Raw genomic sequence first — 23,717 nt, 5'->3', positions numbered from 1 at the left:
GTTTTGAGCCGCTTGAGGGATTCTGATGAATGTAAAACTTTAACTGACATCAGGATCGGTTTTGACACTGCACTTGAGGTAAAGAAGCTTTTCTTGCGGAAGATCTTTTTAAAATATCATCACCATTTTTAAGATGGATGAAACACAATGGTTTTATCAGCTTTGAGAATTTCCTACTAAGGAGAGATCGTCGATAAGTGTGCCGCAATTTGAAGCTCTAATTTATCACAACTCGCATTTAACGATGAAAGCACTCATTCACCTGCCCAGATGAGACGATGAGTCGACGATTATTGAAGGTTTGTAAAGCATGGGGCAAGAGTTTAACAAACAGGTGCAGCCTGAAGATGACCTCGTGGTTTTAAAAAAGTCTACAATTCAACCTCCATTACCAAAGCATTTGTACCAAAAGGGTCCTTTGAACAGATGTACGTGAGTTCAACATATATATTCTTATTTGCTCATTTCATATGTTATGTTGTACGTGATAACTTTCTTCGTCACGTTCCTAGATTGAATTAATTTCTTTGCCTCTCTTCTTTCTCTCAGTTTTTCAGTCGTCTTTTGTAAGTTAGTTTTATGCCAATCAGGAGCAAATTACAGTATGTCCAAAATTTGGCTAACTTCAGGTGCGAATGACTCAAAAGGGACTGTATCAATAAGCTGTTAATGATTGAAAATTCACTTGAAGTGTTTGTTTGTTATTTTAATGAATGCGTTGAATGTTTATGTTTTATTTGAGAGCATTAATCAGTTGATATCCAAACAATATTTACAGTTTTTTTTCTATTATTTATGACTGTACACTATATAACAATATCGGTTCTATATTTCAACGACGTTGGTCGACTAAATATCAAGATATGATGCACTTGTAATTGACTTTCCTGAGTTGAGATGAAGGAGGGACAGAAGTCTCAAAATTCTTGAATTTTCCCCCATATGTGTGAAGGGTTGGAGGATTCAATGAAATAAAATAATAACAATATTTCATATTTCTATGGCACAAAGTAACATGCAGATGAGATCAAATGTGCCCCACAAACTATTTGAGTAAAATGAAAGAAACAAAATGCATTATGAATATTTAAGGATCTTCTATGAGCATACATTGAACATGAGATGGCGCATGTAAATAGCCAATGACGCAAGTAGTGTATCATATCCAACAAGGGTAAATGGAATAATTAATTTATTAAATTTCATTAAATCCTGAAAATTTGGATATTTGAAGCCTCTTTTCAGCTCCACAAGAGTTGGCATTTTCATATTAGGTGACTTGCAACATGAGCTGATAAGTGGAGTTGAGAGAACCTATCAGAATAGTAGAAATGCAATATTCAGAGTTAGAAATTTTATAAGAGTAATTAACGTATTTACTCCTTAGATCTCATTAATAAATCTCCCTACTGTTTGTCGAACAATTATAATGTTAGTTTGGAGAATCAAGTATTGGATCAACTAAAAGTATGTTGAAGGATATTTTTCTATATTCTCATCACTGGTCTTCTTGAGATTGTATTGATGTTGACTAGGAGAAATTCTGTCTTGGTCACTCATGGGAGTTAAAGGGTTGATCATGACAGGACGGAAAAACGCGTGGACTGTAAGTACCTCCCGTTGTCCCATACAAAGCCTTAGAAAACTTTTCTAAGGCTTTGTATGGAACAACGGGAGGTACTTACAGTGCATGGAATATCCGTCCTGTCATAGTAGTTGTTTGGAAATCCATGTATTATGACTATAAGTATAGGTTTCATTTTTTTTGAAAAAAAAAATGCTGTGTGGTTTACCCAGGTATATCTCTCTATCAGTCATGTAACTTTTTCCAGTCACTTGTAAACTTTGAAAACTATCACTCTAGACAAGTTGTATTGGTTATTCAATCCTAAGCTAAATTTCTAACACTCCTGTGACTTCTAAAATTTTTTTTTTCAGTTTCAGATAGTGAAGTTCAAAGCATGGTCCATGTTTACCAAAACTTAGCAGCTCTGTCTCCCAGAGACAAACACATTGATAAGAAAACATTGTGAGTATTATGATATTTAACCTTCATGTAATATTTGTAACATCTTGGGATCAATATCAGTAACTGGGCAACTGCCCACCTACCCCTCCCCTAACTCTACAATAGTCAATTGATAACAAGTTAGGGTTAATGTTGGGTCAGGGGAGGGGTAGGTGGGCAGTTTCCCAGATACTGATATTGATCCTCATCTTGTTACATTTGTGAGCCAGGGTTTATTTCTTTGGCGTCACTATATATGTTTCACTGAGGAGTGTAGACTGCTTTATGCAGTCTGGCCAAAGTTCTCTAAAAGTATTTTTAAGTACACTAAAGCACATTTGATGTAGAGAATGCATTATATAAATTCTTCATCTTCAAGTGGGAATGTGGAAAATAGATAGTATGCATGAAGAACAACTTGATATTTTTTATGTCCATAGCATGCACTATTTCCCATTGGATGGAGTTCTGGCAGAAAGGCTGTTTGTGGCTTTTGATAAAGACAGAAATGGACATATTGACCGTGATGAATTTTTAGGTGTGTAATAAGAGTCTTGGTATCTATAATATGACACAAACAATCTAATTTATTGAATTATGGGGGTGAATTTCTGAAGAAACTGTGGTGCTGTGTCAGTGAGAGGTATACCAAGGTATTTCAGTATTATCAGCTGAGTTGATAATGTAAATTTGCCACTGTTTCAAACGTCAGCCCTTCGTCAGAGTAAATTCAAAGAGCTAACACTCAAACTTCAGCTTTGAATATGCAGGATAAGAAATGCATATGCAGGATAAAAAATTATTTAGTGGAGCTAGGGCCCTAAGCCATCATCCGTTAAATAAAATTCTGCCAAAGCCTAAACCCTAGCAATATAATTTATGTCGCAAGGTTTGCCTCCGCCTAAAGATTAACACAGAACGTTTCATGAACACATTTGTGAATAGACTCATTTTTTAACACAACCTGTTATAATTACATAATTTAATTTTGGCCATAGCAGGGCGTGAAATTGCGCCTAATATAGGCGCCAATACGACTAAATTTTTCACTTTGACGACCAAATCCTGAAAATTAGTCGCCAAATTGGCAACTAGAATGTTTCATAATAACCTTACCTAGAGATATAGTGAATTAAAAAGATTTGCAAAGACAAATCCGTGGTAAACTTCCTTGTTAAGTTTGTCTTCAAAACGCAGCACATGCACTTCGATCGATAACTAGATGCCATCTTGGATTTAGGTGAACTTCAACGTTGCATATCATCCATCCAAGTGTCCACTTTGTAGCATGTTGAAGATCTTTTCCCTAACTTAATTTCTAGAACGATGACAGCATAAAAAAAGGTTTTGTTTGTCTTTCAAAATGGCGACCAACTTTTTTTTGAATTGGCTACCACTTTGATGAATTTAGGAGCCAAGTGGCTTTCAGAAAAAAAAATTAATTTCACGCCCTGCATAGTATATTATTGTAATTATCATTACACAGTTTCTGGTTTATGTAACATAGGATAAGCATCTTTTATCTTATGGTTTATTAAAGACTTCAAAGACTTCAAAGAAACTCTCTATGGTGGCCAATTTACATTATCAACTCAGTTGATCACACTAAATTACCTTCTAGTTGTTAATATCTTAAACTGCTTGGTCAGCAGTGCCCCAAAAGAGTGAACACTCTCCAGGAAAACCCATCTGTGGATGGATTTAGAAAAACATGATTAATAGCTGGTGCCATAAGTGTAAAACATGAAATAAAATTGACTATTTGACTTATAGGAATTTGTCTTAATTCTCTCTAATTCCTCTTGGAGCCTATGAGAATACCATTCATGTTACTAACCTCGTAAGCAAAAACAAAACAAAAATTTTAGTAATTTACTTTTTGTTTCATTACACAAAAAGGTGGACTTGCTCTATGTTTAAGGGGTTCCACAGCTGAAAGAGGACAAATTATCTTTGACATGGTAAGTCAATTTTAATCAGAAGTAGTGAATCAGTGAACCTAGTAAACCACAAATGTCACAGTATCTGTTCAGCTATTTATTATCTGGTAGTGCAGGCACATTAGCAGGGAGAGTGAATTGGCCAGTTTTAGGCTCATGATACTTCACTGAGTTTCTATGTTTGATTTAGGGTCAGGATAGGTGGGTAGGGGAGGGGAGGGGGGAGTAGCCTCCTTCCTCAGTTTTCCTCTTAGCTTTCCTTTTTCCCTCAGATGAAATTTCTATCATGCCCCAACTCTCAACAACGTTGTGTGCTTGGACACTTAACTTGGGAATTGAAAGGGACACTGGGAAGCTGCTGCTGTGCCAACTACTTTCTTCATTGTTTACTTATGTTGTTCAGAATTATGTACAATTCATATTTGATTCATATTTTATTCCTCATATTACCTCTCTGAACCTTGTGCTGTTCTTGCTGGTCAAAAGTTTAACCTCGATGGTAGGTGTTGATGTTTTCATGTCCATACTACAGCTCAATATTGTCCAAACTCATTTGATCTGTACTCTGCTTACTGTAGATTTAAGAACAAGCGTTGAGCCACATGTCTTTCTACTTACCTTTCCGTGACGTCCTGTCCACTTCAATAGTGATAAACTGTTTGAAACCTCAATATGTTTTCTATCTCAGTTTTTTCCTTGCTCCATTTCAAAACGTATGAGGATAAATTACTTATTTAGAACTAGATTTCTGTCGCTTTTGGACTTATTTATATAAGGTTTAAGGTAATTCTCTTGGATTTGACGAACGATACGCGTCAAAAAAGCAACTAGAAAACGCCATGTTTTCTTCTTTTTTTTCCCTATCCCACAATGTACCTTGTCTTCGATCACAACCAGAAGCATGTAGCATCCAAGGCGAGATTCTTCATACGGAGTAATTTTATAAGCAAGATTACCCCCACGATAACAGAGACCCACTTCAATTACAAACAGAACGAATCTTGGAACCTTTTTTGGCTGTAACAAATTTAATCGAATTTATCAATTTAAAAGAAATAAATTTTCGCCAAATTGTTAACGGGAACTAATTTTCGTGGATTGATGGAAATATCGAGGAGTAGAACCCTTGACAATTTCAAGCTACATGGCGATCGTTTTCGGCTAAGAAAACGCTATTCTTGTTTCCTTCGCGCAAACTGAAAGGTATGGCGGTTTAAAATGGATGAATTAAATTACCTGCTATATCATTACTTAGCTGTCTGAATGTCTCATCGACTTGGGAATTATAAAAAAACCCTCGTTAGCTTGCCCTGCACATTGAAATCGAACACTGAGTACAGTCTTTAATTTTGCTGGAAAGGTTGGCTTTAGGCTACCAAGGACATGCCTCTCCCAAATACTGTAACTGTTTTGATTCAAGCATCGAGTGACCAGCCTCTAGGGTCATAAAGGTCACAAGAAAAAAGGGAAATGATCACCAACGATTGAAGCTCTTGATTGTTAAAAAAATTCTCCTCGTCAGCACCTCAAAAAATGTACTGAGAACAGCATGGAGAATATTTCTACTGATGTTAGGTTGTAAAGGGTTAAAGGTAGAGGATTAATCTTAGTGTGACATGTGAATCATGTGCTCGTCATATATTTCGTCATAATCACGCTACTCGAAAATTTTGACCTGTCTTCACTTCTGGTCTATTCATTCTTATAATAAAGTTCGGATATAACGCGCGCTGTCATTGGTTGAAAGAGCGTGCTCTATGAGAGTATAGAGCATAGAGCTGAGCTAAAGCTGTCACGCCATCTGCCAAATTGTACTATGTTCGAGCTTTTCCGGGACTTCTTTTTAGCTCTTTTTCGATAGTTGAAAGTGAAATTCCGGAACTGAAGCGAGCCGGCAAGTAGTAACAGAAGAATCAAACAAAGGTTTGTAAACATACCAGGCGCCGTAATTTACCTTATTAAAACGTGAGCAGATACGATAATCCTCAAAGGAAACACAAAATAAACATTCTGAGTTTTAAAGATTTTCACGCTCAGTTAGATTGCAAGCTTACGTATGGTAATAAAAATTAAACACAGCTAACACTCGTATAGTATGTAAAGTTCAGTGTTCAAAAACAAAACAGAACAAAACAAAAATGATGAAAAATTTAACCAAACTGGCATAATTGATCAAGAAGTGGGAAGAAACACTCGACTACGTCTCGTGTTTCTCCCTACACTTCTTTCGTGCTCTAGCCGCTTTCTGCGTGCTTTATAACAGAACAGAGCACAGTCAAGGCTTCTCTATTTGTTAATTAGAGTGAAAAGGTTTATTTGCATCTCTGCTTCAACTCGCCTGATAAATGGTATAATGAGAAAATGGCGAATTTTCCGGCTCACGTTTTGAAAACTCGTTCTCTCCTTTGCATTCACTGAAATCGCTGAAATCTGCTGTCAATTAGAGGCCAGCTGTGATGTAACTTCCGTTCCATTAAAAGGATAGGCACCCGAAGGTTTTCTGTTATCAGTAGTGAGTTCAAGCGTTACGTTAACTCTGTCAGTGAGAATGAAATTCTAAACCTATGCCTCTCAGTTTGAACAAGACCTAAGTAAACCCTGGGGGAAAAAAGGAGAAAATCTCTTGATTACAGCAAATGCAAGTATTTACAGAGTAGTGTTCAGACGGTTTGAAATAGTGGCTGGAAGAGCAATATTTCCGTCTGCCGTGAGGAGTCACTCAGCTTTCTAATAACAGAGCATGACCTGGCCTCACCAGAATAGGAAATGTTATGGAAAAAGAAATGACATCATATTGCTCATTTTTACATGGTCACATGTACTTTTACTAGAACTGATATGATATGATGGATAACTTTCATTTCGTTAGGGACAGATGGAGTGAGTGTTTCCGAGATCAGCGTGATGTTGAAGTCCGTTCTTTCCGCCGCCGTTAGGTAACGTGTGAAAGATATTTCTTTTCCTTTATTTTTCTGTTGAAGTTTCTTCTTTGAGTAATTTTCCTTCTTTTAGTAATCAATTAAATCAACTCCACAATTCCGTCTTCCTTTTTAGAATCATCCATGTTCGAGAGGGCCAGAGTTTAGGTAAGCAAGTACTTTCAGATTTTTTCCGAGTTCTTCGTCGTTTTTTGCGGGTAAATTATAAGGGAGCTTAAGCAGAAGACCCCTAGGATAGGTCGATTAAAAAAATCAAATCACATTATTCTTAAGAATTTCATAAGTGGCTTGATGTGTTTATCATTTCCATCGGCGCCAGTCCTCCCTCATAAGCGTTACATGTAGAGGTAGCGTAGAGTTCGAAAACGAAACATGGACAATTTTTCACTATGGTTCCGTCCTCAAAGTAGAGGACGCGAAGAGGCTGTACAAACTTTTAAAACGCACTTGCAATTTTTTTTTTTGGTTGCCGCGTTCTTGTTGCCGTTGTAGACGCAGATTTTTGAAAATCCCTATTTGAAATGAAAGGCACGAAGTCACGATTTTTCCGAGTGGTTTTTGGTACCGGAAAAATCCCCTTCACCTGATTTAGTGGTCAAAATATTAGTTCGGTAGGATTGAAAAACACAGTGAAAGAATTACTTGACCATAAGGGAACGGGGATAGCTCAAGATAGGGAAGGTTTTTAAGGATTGCCGAAAGCAATCTTTAAAAGGATACACAGACAGTTTCGCAACTCCGTGAAACAACTCTTAATCGCCCAGAATTCTATTGTCTTTCGCGACATGTACTTGCAGTGCCCATTTAATCAGCGGGCAGCATAATAATTTGTATATCCTGAACTAGTCGGTCGTGATTGGTCAGCAGGTACATGAGTCTCTTGACAGATTTCAGCTGCTGTCAATCAAACGGTTGGATGCGTAAAAGTAAATCCCAAGGTGACATAAAGTGAACAATAGCAATAATTAACAATAGCCACGCTCTTAACAAAGCGTTCAGCAAATTCGTTTGCAGCGAATTCTTACATGGACTGACAGACTACCGTTGGTCAAAATGTTATCGGGATTATAAAAATTAGTATCATGAAAATAGGAAATAGAAAAATTTAGAAAATAGTGTCATGAAGAATAGGCGGTTTGAAAAGCGTAATTTGTAATCAGACGGTTTTCGAATGTGAAAGGCTTGCGGTTGCGGACTGACAACAAAAAAACGCCTGATTGAAGGTTATAAAAAGCGATGTTCAGAAAGCCAGCTAATCTTTGGTCAAGTGAAATGTTAGTTTCATTCAATCTTTGTCTTAAATGTGGTTTTGGCGAGCCCCCGTATAGAATATCGTAGCCATTTATTAAAGGTGCAGACATGTGAATGAAGGCAGGGATGATCGGGGATCCTGTGAGCTCTAAAAAGAGCTCCCGATCAACGCGCTGCATTTCTTGCACGGAAAACATTTCAATATCTGGACGGTATGAGGCACAATTGTGATCTGATGATACGGTGTGTTTGTTTATAACTCTTCAATTTAAATTTGGTGCACATGTGTGACATGACACAGCTTCTTAACAATGCTTCATTAGGCGAAAGTGCGTCCTATTGTCTACAGAGGCGGGGCAAAAACTCTCTTGGAACTCTCTTGGGAGTCCAAAGGGAACAACTTTCGAGGGCTTTTAGGACATTTCGGTGTGGCTTTTGGAGATGATCTTTTTGATAACACTTGTGGCCATCGTATTAACGCGAAATTCCACCAAATCTTAGTTGAGATATCAAACTTACTTTACCAGAGGGTACCTAAGTCACGAAGTACCTTTGTGGAGGAAAAAATCAATCTGAATACTAATCAGTTCATATTCCATACGAATGCTGAGCGAAACGGCCGCTTTTTCAAGATCACTTTGATAAAACTTATCGAAGACCAACGACTTGGATGAGCGTCTTAAATAAAAGCTGAACACCTCTTCCACAAAAGCCAGAGGGTACCTTATCGCTAAGTGGGCTAAGTTGTGTAAAAATTTGTAAAACACACCAGGCATTAGGCCGTTTTCGGCCATTTTCTTTATTGTTTCGCCTGTTTTAAATTACAAGAATTCAAATTTAGCGCTATTGGCTACGCAAAAGGTCCCGGATGTGTCGCGGTATTCTGGGCGATGTAGCAATGAGGAGACGTTCTGTTGTCCAAACATTCATCGGAAGATTAGTTTTTCCTGTTCAAATTGACGAAAAAAAAATCGTTAAGCCAAAGACCTTTCCCTGTTTCCACTCTTATTTCCAGTGCAGTGAACTTGCAGGATTGACTGGGTGGAAAGGGTCATTTAACGTCGACGAATCTCTTGGGAAGGGGGTAGTCTCTTTTGCAGCCGTTACGCAAGGGTATAAGAATGCGACGGGAAGCTTGCAATAACGGCTGCCAAGGAGACTAGATAGTTAGAAAGATGAAATCAATGTAAGTGAGACGTCACGCTATGACCAAGATAAGAACTGTAGGGAATCGTTGCTAAGTTGCCCGCTTTTGTGTCTGTCCCAGGAGCCTTCTTGTTCATTTTTCTGTGCCGAATAGCACAAGAAATGAAACGAGTTTGTTTCAAATTTTAGATGCCGATGACCGCGTGGCGTTAACAGATGTTGATAATGAAGTAGAGAACCTTGTCAGTGATGCGGTCAGCCAATGCGATGAGAGTGCGGTGAGTATCTACGTAGGTTGGATCAGATGGGTCTAAGCGCTCTGACGAATGGCTAACGCTCCAAACGTTAGCGTTAGAAACTCTTTAAGGTGGCCAATTTACACTATAAACTCAGTAGGTAAAAGCAAATTATCAGATAATACCCCCCACTGACGCTGCACCACAGTTTCTTTTGTAATAATGTACCTGAAAAAATTACGTGTTTCTAATTGGCTTAAAACGAGTGCAATCTCATGAACACGAGTGCAAATTATAAATAGCGCGCGCACGCTTCCAAAATTTCGCTCATCTTTACTTTCTGTGATGTCTTTTCATGTACATTATTAACAAGTTATATCATAATTTCTCTTGCAATGTGATGTATAAAGCACTGGAAAATTTTTCAAAGACTACAAATTGTACTTGCCCTACGGGCTCAAGCAATTTGGTTGTCTTTGAAAAATTTACTCGTACTTATTAACACCAATTTGCACTCGAAATCATTTTATTACCTTTTCTTCCAACTTTCCCCTATTAATAATTCATGTATACTTTTAAATTCCTAGTAAAAAAAAAATAACATGTTTTCTGGCTCACAACTGTTAAAATTCGTTTATCTCTCCAATTGGAAAAAAGGTGCTCAACACCTCGAAAATGAATTTTGATTTTATTTTCAATCTTCTGAATTTTGACCCATTTGATGCGTATCATTTTTGAACTGGCCGGCTTCTTGAAAAGTCATTGATCAATAAGATCAGGTCGACCGTACTTTGAACGATCATCGTGCTGTTTATTTTATTACACATAACTGCGTTGCAGGTGAACGAGTTTTAATGTCGTTGCGATCTTTTAAATAATTTATTCGTTGGTAATAAATAAAGTGAAAAGGGAATTCCCATTTTGGTCCAATCCGTTGATGACAACCAAAGAGGAAAATTGGTTTTCATGACAGCTCTTGTCAGCGTCATTCGAAAAGAGGTTATTTCCGTTGCAGTTTAATTAGACGCAATACTGTACGAGCAGTTGGAACTAAGCTCTTTCTGGCCAGATGAGATTTGGAAGTGACCTTTTATCACTCTGTAAGCACGTCAACTTGACGAAGAACTCATTTTTCCCATAATCACAGGGTACTTAAGTTCATTTCTTTCGTTTAGACCTCAGAACTCCGCCAGGAACTCTAGTTTTTAAGAGAAAAATATAAAATGGATAATGACGTGGAAATTTTTAACGCATATTTATTTGAGAATGGTATAATTCAGGCTGTATTTTCCGTTAGATTCAGCATGGTCTCACTCAACGAAAGAAAGATCTTCATGATATTAAGTTTTTTTTTCAGCAGATGTTTTTGATATACGAATTTCGAGCTCTATAGTGTTCACTCTAAAATTTGTAATTAAGCACCGACGTACTTAGACCGGTCAACTAAACAGTGTACATCACTTTTTTCAACAATTATTTTCCCTTTTGTTGTTATTTTGTTTTTCTCGAAGTGTCTTTTATACCCGCATTTTTCTCCACCAATTGACCCCTGTGGATTGTTTTGTTATGTCGTTATTGCTTACTATACGACATGTCACAACTTTCTTCTTTGCAAGTCTTCCTTTTGTTGTTGTTTTTTTTTCAATGAGGTGTTGAAAACAATGAAATATCTACAATCTGTGTTAGAGATCTGAGAGGTGCTCACTGCGAATAAATTTACTTTTGCGAACGGTCATCTCAATATTGTTCACCTGATTTGAATGATAGGTTTGGAAACTATTAGATATTCAAATGATTGTGTTTGCGCAACATCACCTCATCGTATTTGCATTTTCAGCCGCTCGATTACTGAAGCGGTTTCCATCAAGTTTTTTAGATAGCAACAATTCGCGCATGTTATTTTTGAGTGGTTAGTTCATCTTGCGTCACCGTTTACGAAACCGAAGAGGTCATATAGAAGAAACGTCTTGAAAGAAGAGTAAGTTTTCACTTCAACGGTGAGATATCATATTATTTTATCTTATAAGATCCAATTTTCGTGCTTTCGATTATCAGCTGAAGCTCGAATTGCGATAAATTCATACACTGTCATGGCAAAGGTGAAACTCTAAACCTTGCTATATCGCACTACTGAAAAACTTTAAATAATCTTCGCTATACCAAGTTGCATATGCCTTCGAATTTATAGTATTTTATAATTATAGTTACATTTTTCTAAATTTGCATGTCGAGGCGCGTGTCGCAAACGTTATTACTCACGCAAAGGGCGAGGTTACGACCTTCACAAAATAACTAAGCGGCGTAGTTTGGGTCAGTTTTTATTTAAAGACGTCCCAAAAACCAAGCTCACAGTAAGTTTGACAAATTTGCCTTTACCGTTTGTAATCTGTAGATTAGAAAATAGCATTTATTCCGCATGGCTGTGTAATATTCATCACAAAGGACCTACGTGATATGTTACATCAGAACTGTTGGACCGCAGTTTGTTGTAGTTGTATTTCTTAACACAATCCGTGCTCAAATATTTCTGTTTTTAAGATTCATTTCGCTTTTGCTAAACTTACATGCAATTTAATTCATAGAGTATTTGGCTTTTAAATTAATTTTGTGAAGGTCTTAAAATGGCAGTTGTAGTCTTAAGGTCAAACTATAACAATGAACCGTCATGAAACTGCACAAACACAGCCCATTTTTAATTCTGGATATAAATTATTTATGTGTTTCAAAGGCACAAAAGCACAAAAGTACAAGCAAGGGATCGTAAAATAAAATTTAAGGCCTATTACAAAACAAATCCAGCTTTCGTTTAAAATGGTGTCAACTTTAACTCTGTCATTCCTCAAATAGAAAGAAACTTATTCGCCATGTATTATTTTAAAGCTCTGAGCCCTAATGATGTTTTTCTTCAATAAATATGACTCCTCTCCCACTCCAAAGTACAACAAATAGCGACACGTAAACAATCGACCTCATCACCTGATGAAGGCTGGAAGTATTGCTGTCGAAACGTCGTGATCAACATCAAAAGTGACTCCATTGTGAGACAAACGAATAAAGTTCATCTCCTATCTTACACCAAAATGAACAATAACCACATATTTTATTACAATATGACTACTGTTTTGTTGTTTTTGTTTTTGTTTCTTTCATCACGGACGTATTGGTGATGTTCGATGGATACAAATTTGTTTAGTCAGTCTGTATGTTTGTCTGTCTGTTTATCTCTCGGTCTATTCGTCGGTCTACCTGTCTAGTTTGTCTGCCTGTCTTGTCTGTCGATCAGTTTGTCTGCCTTTTTATCTGTGTGCCTGTCAATTTATCTGTCTATCTATCCCGTCAGTCTGTTTTTCGGTCTGGTCTGTCTGTCTGTCAGACTGTCTTGTCTGTCTATTTTGACGGGCAAACAGATAAAACAGCAGACAGACTGACATTTTCAGTCTGTCAGCTTTTTGATCTGTTTGCCCGTCAATTAATCCGTCTATTCTGTCTGTCTGTAAGTCAGTCTGTCTGTAGGTCTGTCTGATTTCTTTTTTTTTTCTGTTGCCTCTACAGAATGGAAAACTGACCAAGGCAGAATTCGTAAGCTGGATGAGAAGACACCCTCTCATTGTGGACTCGGTATTTCAGCATTCCAGTATTAAGGACAAACAGTTCAACACAAGATTACAAGTGAGTAAAGAGCTTGGAGTCAGCAGAGCTCGGATAGAATTGTGTATGATTAATAGTAATAATGATCTCTAGAATTTGTCATTTACTGCTTCATGATCATTTCCACAGCATGACCTTGGTCAAAAGAGCCAGAGGCCACCTGGGTTTGTAACAACAACACATCAGGGAGCACGGTATGGTGCATTCCTCGTTCACACGTCCTCGTCTCTCTCTCTCTCGTACTTTTGTGATAAAGGGTTACAACTTCGAGAACAAACTTTTGCTGCTACAACATTATCTTAAAAAAAAAACACGACCGCCATGGCATCTTCCCACCTAAATCTGTGACACCGCAGCGTGCACTGTCTTTCTTTGTTTGGAAATTTGTGTTCATGCAAGAAACTAACGTCATTTGTGACAATTCTTTAATCTTTCCTTGTATTTTTTGTTCTAGGCAAACAGAACTGTTGAGCCAAACATGGGTTGATGGGCTGCAAGAGAGCGTTGATGAAGATGGTAGGATCAAAACACTTTCCTAACAGCCTTGCATAAGGCCCTTTAACCATTTATTCCCTTACAATGAATACTCATATTCCCAACACTGTCCTCTCTTCATTTTCTCTGCCAATGTCGAAGAGAATTTGTTTAACAATCAGCAGCTTCTTAAATTAAGGATCATTTCCATTCTTCTTATGACCTTTTCATTTGATTCAGGGGTGATTATGTAAGTCCAAGGGTTTATCATACAGCGGACATTTTCGGAAATGTTTACTGAAATTTCTTTCGTCTTGCAACTAATTGATTGAATATTACCGCCATCGATATCAGTTTGTTGAGTGCGAAGGCGTCAGGAGTTAAAAGTAGTTTATTAATGTGTTATAATAAGTTTTGTTTCCGGAATGATTTAAGATCAATGATCAATCTTACTTTTCCTTCCGGTTTCACAGAACCTGTGTTCAACGGTAGTTATGCAGACGCAGAGTATCTGTGGAGTCCAGTCTTCCCAGCTAGTCCTAGCATGCCTTGCGCACGCAGTAGGCACTCAGTGTGTGTTTGGGGCGGTGGTGTGTTTGTGTATGGAGGTCGGGGAACTAGAGGAACTCTTAAAGACTTCTGGAGATACGATATAGGTGAGTTGGACTTCGTTAAGTAATTTGAAGTGTATAAGCGGTTTGATTAAGTACAACTATTTTTCTTGGAAATGCAGCCAATAACACGTGGAGCAACCTAATAGTTGAAGGCGAGTTCAGACCGCCATGCTTACAGGAACATACTGCACTCACTTACAAGGTAAGGCTTGTTTTATTGAATTTCAATTCAGTGTCGAAAGTAACGCAAGATATCTTTGGTTTTGAATACTTCGCCATGTTATTTGTTCAGGAAACTCGCGCCCTCCCCCAACCAATCAGGTTCGCTTGGTCACTTGCGTTTTTCCCGCGCTTCAAGCAGATTGCGGGTTTTTCTATGTTTTTTAATTTTTCTTTACGTGATATTTTCCTTCCTCTGATATGGCTGTTGTGGTTACTTCGGTGATAGATTTTTGACGCTCAATCGAAATGCGCTTTAGGCAAAATAGATAGAAGAGCAGTAAAAAAGCCATCTGTAATAAACTTCGTCTCAAGCGACTGGATATGGGAAAACCTTAGAACTCAGGGCCAAAACATGTTGCTTTGTCATAACATGACAATGGGGAAAAAAAATTGGAAAGCTGGGAGTCGCGACTTACCAAATCGGTCGCTTTGATTGATTGCAATAAATTTGCAACAGATCGAAGACCGTCTTTTCTGCTTTTTGTTGCCTCTGCACGAAGAGTAAGTCTCATGCAGATAGCGCAAAATGCTCCAGAAACCATGATAACTGATTTTCTAATGTTTTGCGTATTGTAGGGCAATATGTTTATATTTGGGGGAGAATTCACCTCAACCAACGAGACGCCATTGTGGACATTCAACTTTCGTAAGTGTTCACTGGTACGATTTTTTGTTTTAGATTTTGTAATTGTCTATTAAAACATTCCCACCCTACCCTCCACAGGTGCGAGGGAGTGGAGGAAACAAGCGGCAAAGTCATGGGTAAGCGTACGTCTGTTATATGCTTCTCAAACGTCTGGGAGCAGGGGGGGAGGAGGGTTGTTGGAGGATTTTGGTTTTGTAACGATTAAATGTACCTGATCCCCCCAGAAAGCTCTGTAATATTCTTACAACTTACCCCTCCCCGCTTTAGCAGTTAATTGGCAGGCAAATTTTCTCAGTGTAGTCCACCCTTTATACTCTGTTGGCGGCGACTGATTCCCCCGATGCTCCCATTGAAATTATGTGACCACCACACCGCCCCCCCCCCCCCCTTCCTTCGGTTATAAGTAAAGACTGTTCCCTTCCACGAATCCCATTACAGGTTCCTGCAAAGCTTCATCTCCTGCTACTGAGATATTTGAAGAGTTCGTCAAACTGGAACACTATCGTAATGTGGTTCTAAATTCTCGGAACTAATCCCAGGGGAAATTCATGTTAGCTAGCAGAGACAAGCGTCCTAGATCTTGACAGCTTATTGTAAATTGTTCATCTTTTTCTAGGGCCCAGGTACGCGACGGTCCCACACGGCCGTGATTCACGAGAGTTCGATGTTCGTGTTTGGTGGTTACATTGATATGAGAGGTGCCAGTGATGAACTTTGGCAATACGAATTAGGTAGGTGTTCATTTGAGTGTCAGAAATAGCCTACCTTTGTCTCACAGTAGAAATTTCACCCTACCCTTTCGGCCTGTAGTGCGAGAGATCAATTTTCGATGGTTCTAGACACTTCCTTTTCCAAATCAGGTGTGGTTTAAATTGGCTTTTCATTTGCACCCTTGCCTTCATCTAAGTTAAAATCTTTTTCTGTTGAAATCAGAGCTGCCTGTTTCTGATGGTATCATTAACAGTGTAATTTTATTTACTCAGACACTGCGAGATGGGTTAGGGTCAAATGGAAGAGAGAGGGACCATGCCCTCGTTACAGTCATTCAGCGGCTGTAGGAGCCGGTAGTATGTGGGTGTATGGGGGCTTGGAAGGTCTACAATCCAAGAACGATCTGTGGAGATGGAGCTTTGGTATGTCTGTTAAATTATCACAATGTCTTAAAATTTGGTTTTACTTGGGAACTAGCGACCAAAGAAAAAGAGAGTTAGAAAGAAATTCAGCCCAAGTAGGTATAAGCGCAATATATGTTTAAGTTGTAATTATAAAAATTTATTTAAACCAGATTTACTGCGTTTGTGGGAAGCTAGGGCGTCAACAGTTATTGCACTTGCGTTAGCAATCATTCTTTAGGTCACTATTAAAAATGAAGTGGACGAGTGGTAAGTCGGAGGACCTGGAAGCGACTGAGACTTCAGTTCTAGTTTTAATGCGGCGCGGTATTTTCACGTTTCTGGAGTATTTCACCGTTTCTTGCGGTAAACAAGCATGTTTATTATATGGCAAGGTAGTCCTGTGGTAAATCTAAGTTTTCGGATTGGTTCTTATTTGGTCTGTGTTTTGCCCTACTGACCGCTTCCAGTTCGTATTTTTGTTCGCGAAAGGCGGCATTCTTGAAACAAACAAGTTTGGTCTGATTGCCATATAATAAACTCACTAACTAACCTCAATTGTTCGATCCGTTCTAGGGAATATAGGCCCTTGGACAATGTTTAAAGGCAAAAAACTATTTTTTGTTTCATTTAAGTGAGTCACTCTTGGACGCGGATAAAGAGCCGAGGAGGTCCGCCGGCTTTGTTTGGTCACTCTGCAGTTAAGGTAAGTACAACTTTCAATATTTTTGTGTAAACATGTTCGGTTAGACGAATTTCTATGACTGTTCTTACTGCAATTTTCTCAGTCCAAAGAGTAGTCTGCCCGGTTTTTTGGCTTAAATACGCTAAGGAACGGTGAGGGGGAGGGGGGGGATTTTGGTCGTGTTACGATAAAATTCACCTGACCCCTCCCTATGCTCTGTAGTCTTCATATGAACCCCCCTAATTGGCAGCCAATTTTCTATAGTTCCCCTTTATACTCAAAAAGCGACGACTGATTTCTCCCTCCATCCCCCCATTGCCCCTGAAACCCATGTGAGCCGTCCCCCCCCCCCCCCCCGCAGGCGATAAATGCTGCTGATGGTCCACAAGTGTAACTAAAACTGGCTTGAGTATGGTAACATATATATTAACTGTTTCATTTTGTTTTTATTTTTGTCTGTGCACTAGGTTGGAGAAGGCATGTTGATATTTGGAGGTGAAACTAGCGACGGTGCTTTGCTCAATACAATATGGCGGTTTGATTTGGGTAAGAGCCATTAAGGGGGGATTCTACCTAAAAAAAGTGCATTTTTTCAAATAATTGTAGGAATTTAAGTTTTGGTCACAACTATCTAAAACTATATATCACTGGAAAGCTTATGAACTATATTTTTCAAAAAAAGGTGTTATGTCACACCTGCAGCAAATGTAACCTGACACCGGTCATTTCAATTAACAACTTGTAGTGTCTCACCTATATGTACTTGAGTAAAGATTGTTAGAAACTGTTTCAATGAAATACCAATATTTTGCTGTTATTCTAAAGAATATTGAATACTTGTTGGGATGAGTGAAGGATTTCAAGAATTTTTTAAATTTGACATCACAGCACTGGTGTCAAGTTACACATCTAACACATGATCACTATTTGTTTAATCATTTCTTTAGAAAGACCTCTATGGCATTTTCCTTCACTCATCCCAAATAACTCAATTAGATCAGCAATCCCTAAAAATTTCAGGTCCATAGCTCTCATACTTCTTGAGTAATCTTTTCTCAAGTATTAAAAAATACGTTTTGAGAAAAAAAGGCCTAAAGTTACAAGATTTTAAAATTAAACACCTCCTGTATTCAAATTATGAAGTCAATGAGTAGCCATAAGTTCAAATATAATTAGGATAGGCAAGAGCAAGAGTTAGAATGCCCCAGCTTCATATGAAACATCTTCTTTTTCACGAAGAGCCGCTTCTCTTTGAGTACGGATAAGCTGCAATCCCTGCCGGCGCTTCTTCTCCTTGGCCGTTGCCTGCTTATCAGCTTTCCGAAGCCTTGAATTATCTCTTAGTCGAAATGCATCCTCAGTAAATGCACCTCCAGGAATTGAAAGCCTTTCCATCAATCTTTCTCTGCTTTCTGCACCTCTGTGGAAGTGGCAGACTGCAGACGCAGCAGCACACCGGACAACTTTCACTCCATGGTGTTTATGTTTGGGACACCGGACCCAAACCATTGCGTTGATGCTTTCATTTGGGTTCTGGGTTTTTCCTCGTACACATCTTTCTTTGCCCATCCTTTTCTGCACATGGCCTACACAATCCAGTTTAATAACTTCACAGTCATCATAGGCATGTTGAACAGTGTTAAAGGCCTTACTGTCCCCGTCTGACACCATCCATTTGTACCTCATGTTATGAAGTTCGATGGATCTATTCCAAAGAACAGAAGCTCCTTCTGCTTCCATAGCAGGTGAACTTCCTTCGAAGTTGATGTCACAATCTCCAGATGCAACATGCTCCCTCCTCCATTCTTCAAACTCTTCCACATTCCCTTCACATTGTGAGTTCTTTAGGGAGCACTTACGGCAAGATTTAGACATCACGTGATAGTCTAAAACTTCTCCTGTGTCAATTGAGATGACGAAAACAACACCTGTTAGTGATGTGAAACCTCTTTTGGCCCAAGTGCCATCAAAGCTAACAGCAGCATCAATTATTGTGGTGCTGTCTGAGATGCCATTTTCCTCCATGATTAGCTTTCGGAGCCTTTGGCCTGCACCTTTTAGTTCTTCTTTTGCTTCACTTTCCAGTGCTTCCAAAATTACATCAACTTGCTTGTAGTAAGCAGCTCTTGACAAACAAGGCATGTTCATTATCGCACAGAAAGAAGAGAGTCCGTCGTAGCCACTTCCAGTTTCTATTGAGTGGTAGACAGCTCTCCGGTTGACATCAAATGATTTGCCTTTCTTGGCAAGGTTGGGTGATGTCTGCCAAGGAGTACTTTCATCACAAGAATTGCAGTGAATGGAGAGATCTGACATCAGTCCATAACGGCTAGCGGTATTTTCTTCAATAGTAAGGTCTCCTATATTAAAAACATGACGGAAAAGGATGCTATTAGCTATAGTTACTGAACCAAACAGAACCACAATGTTGGAGCATTAGTTCACACCTCCATAAATGTGTACAAGTGTTGCAGTGAAGAAAGATCAGAAAAAATGATTAAACAATAATAAAACTCCTTTTCTGCAAATAATTCTAACTATCGTTTTTCTTTAGGTTCAAGGGGCTGAAAAGCATATTTATGATGTGTGATATTTTTCTCACCTTCTTCGCATTTGTGTAAAGTTGAGAGCACAGAAGAGAAGCTCTTTAGATCAACGAGCCTGTATCCTTTTTCTACCTCAGCTACCTCGAAAACTTTTTTGTTTTCATCAGAACTTGAAGAAGACTCATCTTCTGAGCTCTGGAATCTCATCTTCTTCCTTGAAGAACTAGGAAGCTGATCGCTTTCTTCGCCAAAATCTGACAGATCAGACTGATCGTGCGAAGTTCCTGGGGTCGGTTCGTTTGGTTCACTCTTCCTGTTGCAACCGCTTTTCTTCAGTAATTGCGCTTTTTTACGATCTCCTCCATGCCCCTTTCTTTTCCTAGTTTTCCTGTAAACGGTTCTTTTCTTCTTTCCAGTCATTCCAGCACAAAAGAGACAAAAGGAGTTCAATATTTCGCAATACACTGTGACAACTTTCACACAAAAATCTCTCACTCGTCTCCAGTGTTACTCTTTCAATTTCTTACTTTCCCCTTCATGTAAGATAGCACAAGGATTCTAAGGGGCGTTTCGGGCTTGTTTGACATATTTTGAGCTCCAAACAGGCTGGTAAACAAGTAAGAAACAAAAAATGCTGTTTTGGTTGCCATGGAAACGAGATTTCTATTTAGATACCTCTTCTTTTCTAACGTAATTTCTCATTTATATTTTAAAATTTTTCGGTAAAAACGATCGTCAGTGTAAAGTCGAATAGTTGAACCTCGCATTTCTGAAGAAAACAAAAAAACAATATTTTGAGCTAATTTCAGGTAGAATCCCCCCTTAACTTAATCCCACGTTTTTCTGGTTTCCTCATTTCAAACCGTTTCAGTTTTATTTAAAAGAACACGAATTCGTGTCTTCCCTCTGTTTTGGTATTTTCGGGTTACACTAAGCATCAAGGGAACCCTCACTGGAGAAACAAATTGTCGTTACCTACCTTGAAATATTTCGTTGACAAAAATGGGATGATCTTTTCACACATAATTTTATTGTTTCGAGAGCTACTGAATTTTTCCTCTGATAATGCTGATTTAGGGGCCGGATTTGTTTATCGCCGTGGGAAAGAAGGGGGGGGGGGGGGAATCGGAGGATCTGTTCTCCCCTTAGGTTTTGTAGTGTCCTGATGATTCCCCCTATAGTCCACCTTTTGAACTCTGTTGGCGGACACTCCTGTTGGCGACGACTGATCTCCCATCCGTCCCCCCAAAAAAACCATGTGATTCCCCCCAAGATCGTTCGACCCTCCCCCTTCCCCCCTATCCAACCCCCCCCCCCCCCCCAATCCAGGCGATGAATAACAATTGTCCTCTTCTCTCAACCTTTTCAGGTGCCCGCACGTGGAGCACGGTTCGTCCACGTGGAGACATATCCCCACCCGTCCGTAGCTGTTTCTCAGTAGGAGTAGTTTCTTCGTCCGCTTTTTTTTCCATTCGACCGTCCACGGCTCACTCTGCCCCACCTTGCACCCCCATGCCTTCAGGCTTCTTGAGAGATGAGAGGCTCAACAGCAGGCCGTCCACCACCAGGCCGGAATCGTGGTGTGAATCAGTTGCTCGGTGGGACAGGTCTTCAGCATCACTGGGTTCTCTTGACTCCACGGTGCCGTTTCATAGTTCTGGGTTAAGTGTTGGGGACAATAAACGCAGTCAAGCTCGACCGGCGTCCATGTTTAGTTCAGAGGTGTACGAGAATTCAAGAGGAATGACTCTTTCAGATGATTCTCTTCATCCATATCCGAATCAAACTACTGCACAAAACGATCGTCCTGTTAAAGCACACACTCTTCCAGCACATAGTGTTACCTCAGTTAAAAAAAGCCGGGTGTACAGTCAAGAACTTTTGAACGTCAATTCTCTTGTTAGCGCCGATGTAAGGAAAAATTTAAGCCATCCATTTGCCTGTTTATTGGTTCTTGGCGGCAAGACGCGCACACAGGCGGATTTGGGAAAAAGCATCGACATATGGCGGTGTGATATCGATCCAGGTATGGATTTCTTTGGGTAAATTTAATATTTGTATCGTTCAAAGCATAGATTTTAGATTTTCCCAGTTAAAGTTATCGACAAGATTTGATCAGAGCGTATTGCAACACGGTACGGGTTTCGCATGTTCCGTAGTTTTGGCCAGCACTTAATAAGTTACAAAACGTATTGGAAAGTTTGAAGTTTCTATTTAACGCAAGTCTTTAAATCGCAATTTTTTACTACATGGCCAAACTTAAGCGCACAAAAGAGCTTTTAAGGTTAGCTTAAAACTTTACTTGGCAACCACCGCGGCCAACATATCAGCGAGCTCAACACCCAAGGGTTGTGGAACCAAGTGTTTCAAAATTTGAAATTAGGAGCTAACCCACCCTCCATCCCTGAGTAGATTTTAGCTGAGCACTGGATGTCACGTTCATACATGTCTTAGAACGTTCTCGTGCATAATTTGAAATTCAAATTCTAACTGCCCGAGATTTGCGATTAAAATTTGAGAAAATTAAATAAATAAGTAGAACTCCCACTTTCAACTATTAACAGTTACTTTAACTTTCAGAGAAGAGACACCCAACAGAGCGAGTGGAAAAGATCGTTGTGTCTGGCAACAATCACATGACTACGCCCACTGTTCGCTACTTTCAGTTGGAGCATTACGATGACATGGACACTGAATCAGTGGGAGGCGATCTGGTCTTAGCAGACTTGTCTGATAGCGATACGCGTAGTGTTGATTTCCTACTGGACGATTTCCGCTTGGACGCACCACATGGTGTCCCAAAAGTGTCCGTGTGAATCTTTACCCTCGTCTTTCCCTCGAAGATTGTGAAAGGGAGAGGTTAGATCCTTGCCCCAGCTCAACATGAGGGTGGGAAAAAGAGTGAGATCTGGTGCCGAGAATGTGCTTAAAATGCCGCTTTATCTGTATTCAACAGTGGCTGCTTGGACTTTAAAAAAAGGCTACGTCATAAGCTTTGAAAAATCCCATACGTTCTTGCTGTGTGTTGAGAACTTGTTGGTACTAAGCTGTGTTTCCAAGAATATATAACTTTCTTCAGTGATTTATTGCTGTTTAATCTATGAAGGGTCGGTCCCAGTTTGATTGTTTCTGGAAGTGGAAACCGGCAACGAGCACCAAAAAAAAACTTCTCTTTTCTTTTTGGCAGTGAAAACCTTTTATATGGAATCGTTTGTCGGCTGGTTTCCGACTGTCTTGTTTCGTCGGCCCGCAGCTGAAGAGACCTGAAATGCTGGTGCATTATAAAATTACAATATGAAGTATTTTAAAGATTATTGAATTGTCAATATTGAATGTAATGATTGAATTCGAAGCCAGCCATATAAGAATATCTAAAATCGTATTTTAAAATGTTAAAAATTCATGTATCTAATAGAAGTTATAATTTCCATTGTATTAGTAGAAAACGAAAGCAATGCTTGCTAATCATACAAAGATGTTGAAGTTTTGTGCAAATTGTTGATAACCATTCTATAACATAAAGCGACCCTGAGCATTCCTTTGGCATCCATCTTCAATTTTTGGAAGAGCGAGCTTTGAAAACTGGGACAAGTTCATTAAGTCGAAGTTTATTGGTCAAGCAAAACAAAGCTAATCTCAACGGCCAATCAGAGTGAAACTTGACATCGTCACTAGCCAATGAGAACTCAAAGTAAAGAAGGTGATCTGCTCAAAACGCGGGAAAGCGCGAGTGACCAAATCCTAGCAGGTTAGCGTTTTATATTTAGATCTAACTCAATGAGAGAAGTGAAAAAATAGCGCGAGTTTTCAAACCTAATCAGATCAAACATGGTTGCTGCAGGTCAGGGAACAGTCAGGGTACATTATATTTCTTCAAGGTCACGGAAAAGTTAGGGAATTTAAAATAAATGTGAAATCATTCATCATGTCTTGGTCTTCTTCATGATGAAAGATAGTGACACCTCTTTCCTTTTGTAGTGCAAGCTAAAGTTGGTTTGTGAATGAAGTCGAACATTTTGTTTTTTTCTCCCATTTCCAATGTTTTCTAAAATTGTGAATTCCTTCACGGTCATACTTGTGGCAACCGTGACGAAATTAAGCAAAACTGGAGCAATTCAGTGGTTTACTTTCGACACTCAATTACAAATTGCTTTGAATATGACGGAAACCCGACGGAAAATGTAAGTTCGCGCTGATATATTATGCTAAATTTGAATACTGGCGCCGCTGAGGTCGTGAACACATCCGGT

General features: G+C 39.1%; 2 protein-coding genes across 2 annotated transcripts; one reads left to right on the top strand and one right to left on the bottom strand.

Moving 5' to 3' along the window:
* The first annotated feature begins 282 nt into the window (after positions 1 to 282).
* LOC113664736 (uncharacterized) lies at positions 283 to 23,002 on the top strand. Its single transcript, XM_027180362.2, has 21 exons — positions 283 to 428; positions 1,939 to 2,029; positions 2,449 to 2,546; positions 3,908 to 3,969; positions 4,435 to 4,447; positions 6,818 to 6,884; positions 7,003 to 7,034; positions 9,474 to 9,562; positions 13,073 to 13,189; positions 13,298 to 13,362; positions 13,623 to 13,684; positions 14,116 to 14,298; positions 14,376 to 14,458; positions 15,055 to 15,124; positions 15,203 to 15,240; positions 15,741 to 15,855; positions 16,108 to 16,257; positions 16,872 to 16,942; positions 17,389 to 17,467; positions 20,837 to 21,493; positions 22,048 to 23,002. Exons 1-21 carry the CDS (start codon positions 311 to 313, stop codon positions 22,281 to 22,283), a joined length of 2,496 nt encoding a protein of 831 aa, XP_027036163.2. The 5' UTR covers positions 283 to 310; the 3' UTR covers positions 22,284 to 23,002.
* LOC149039791 (uncharacterized) lies at positions 17,566 to 20,281 on the bottom strand. Its single transcript, XM_089182039.1, has 2 exons — positions 19,524 to 20,281; positions 17,566 to 19,281 (listed from the first exon to the last, which is right to left on the bottom strand). Exons 1-2 carry the CDS (start codon positions 19,885 to 19,887, stop codon positions 18,116 to 18,118), a joined length of 1,530 nt encoding a protein of 509 aa, XP_089038165.1. The 5' UTR covers positions 19,888 to 20,281; the 3' UTR covers positions 17,566 to 18,115.
* Positions 23,003 to 23,717: the final 715 nt, after the last annotated feature.

The sequence above is a fragment of the Pocillopora damicornis genome, chromosome 9 (assembly GCF_964200805.1).
Source record: "Pocillopora damicornis chromosome 9, jaPocDami1.2, whole genome shotgun sequence".
In the NCBI taxonomy this organism is placed as follows: Eukaryota; Metazoa; Cnidaria; class Anthozoa; order Scleractinia; family Pocilloporidae; genus Pocillopora; species Pocillopora damicornis.
This window is presented reverse-complemented; position numbering and strand designations above follow the sequence as displayed.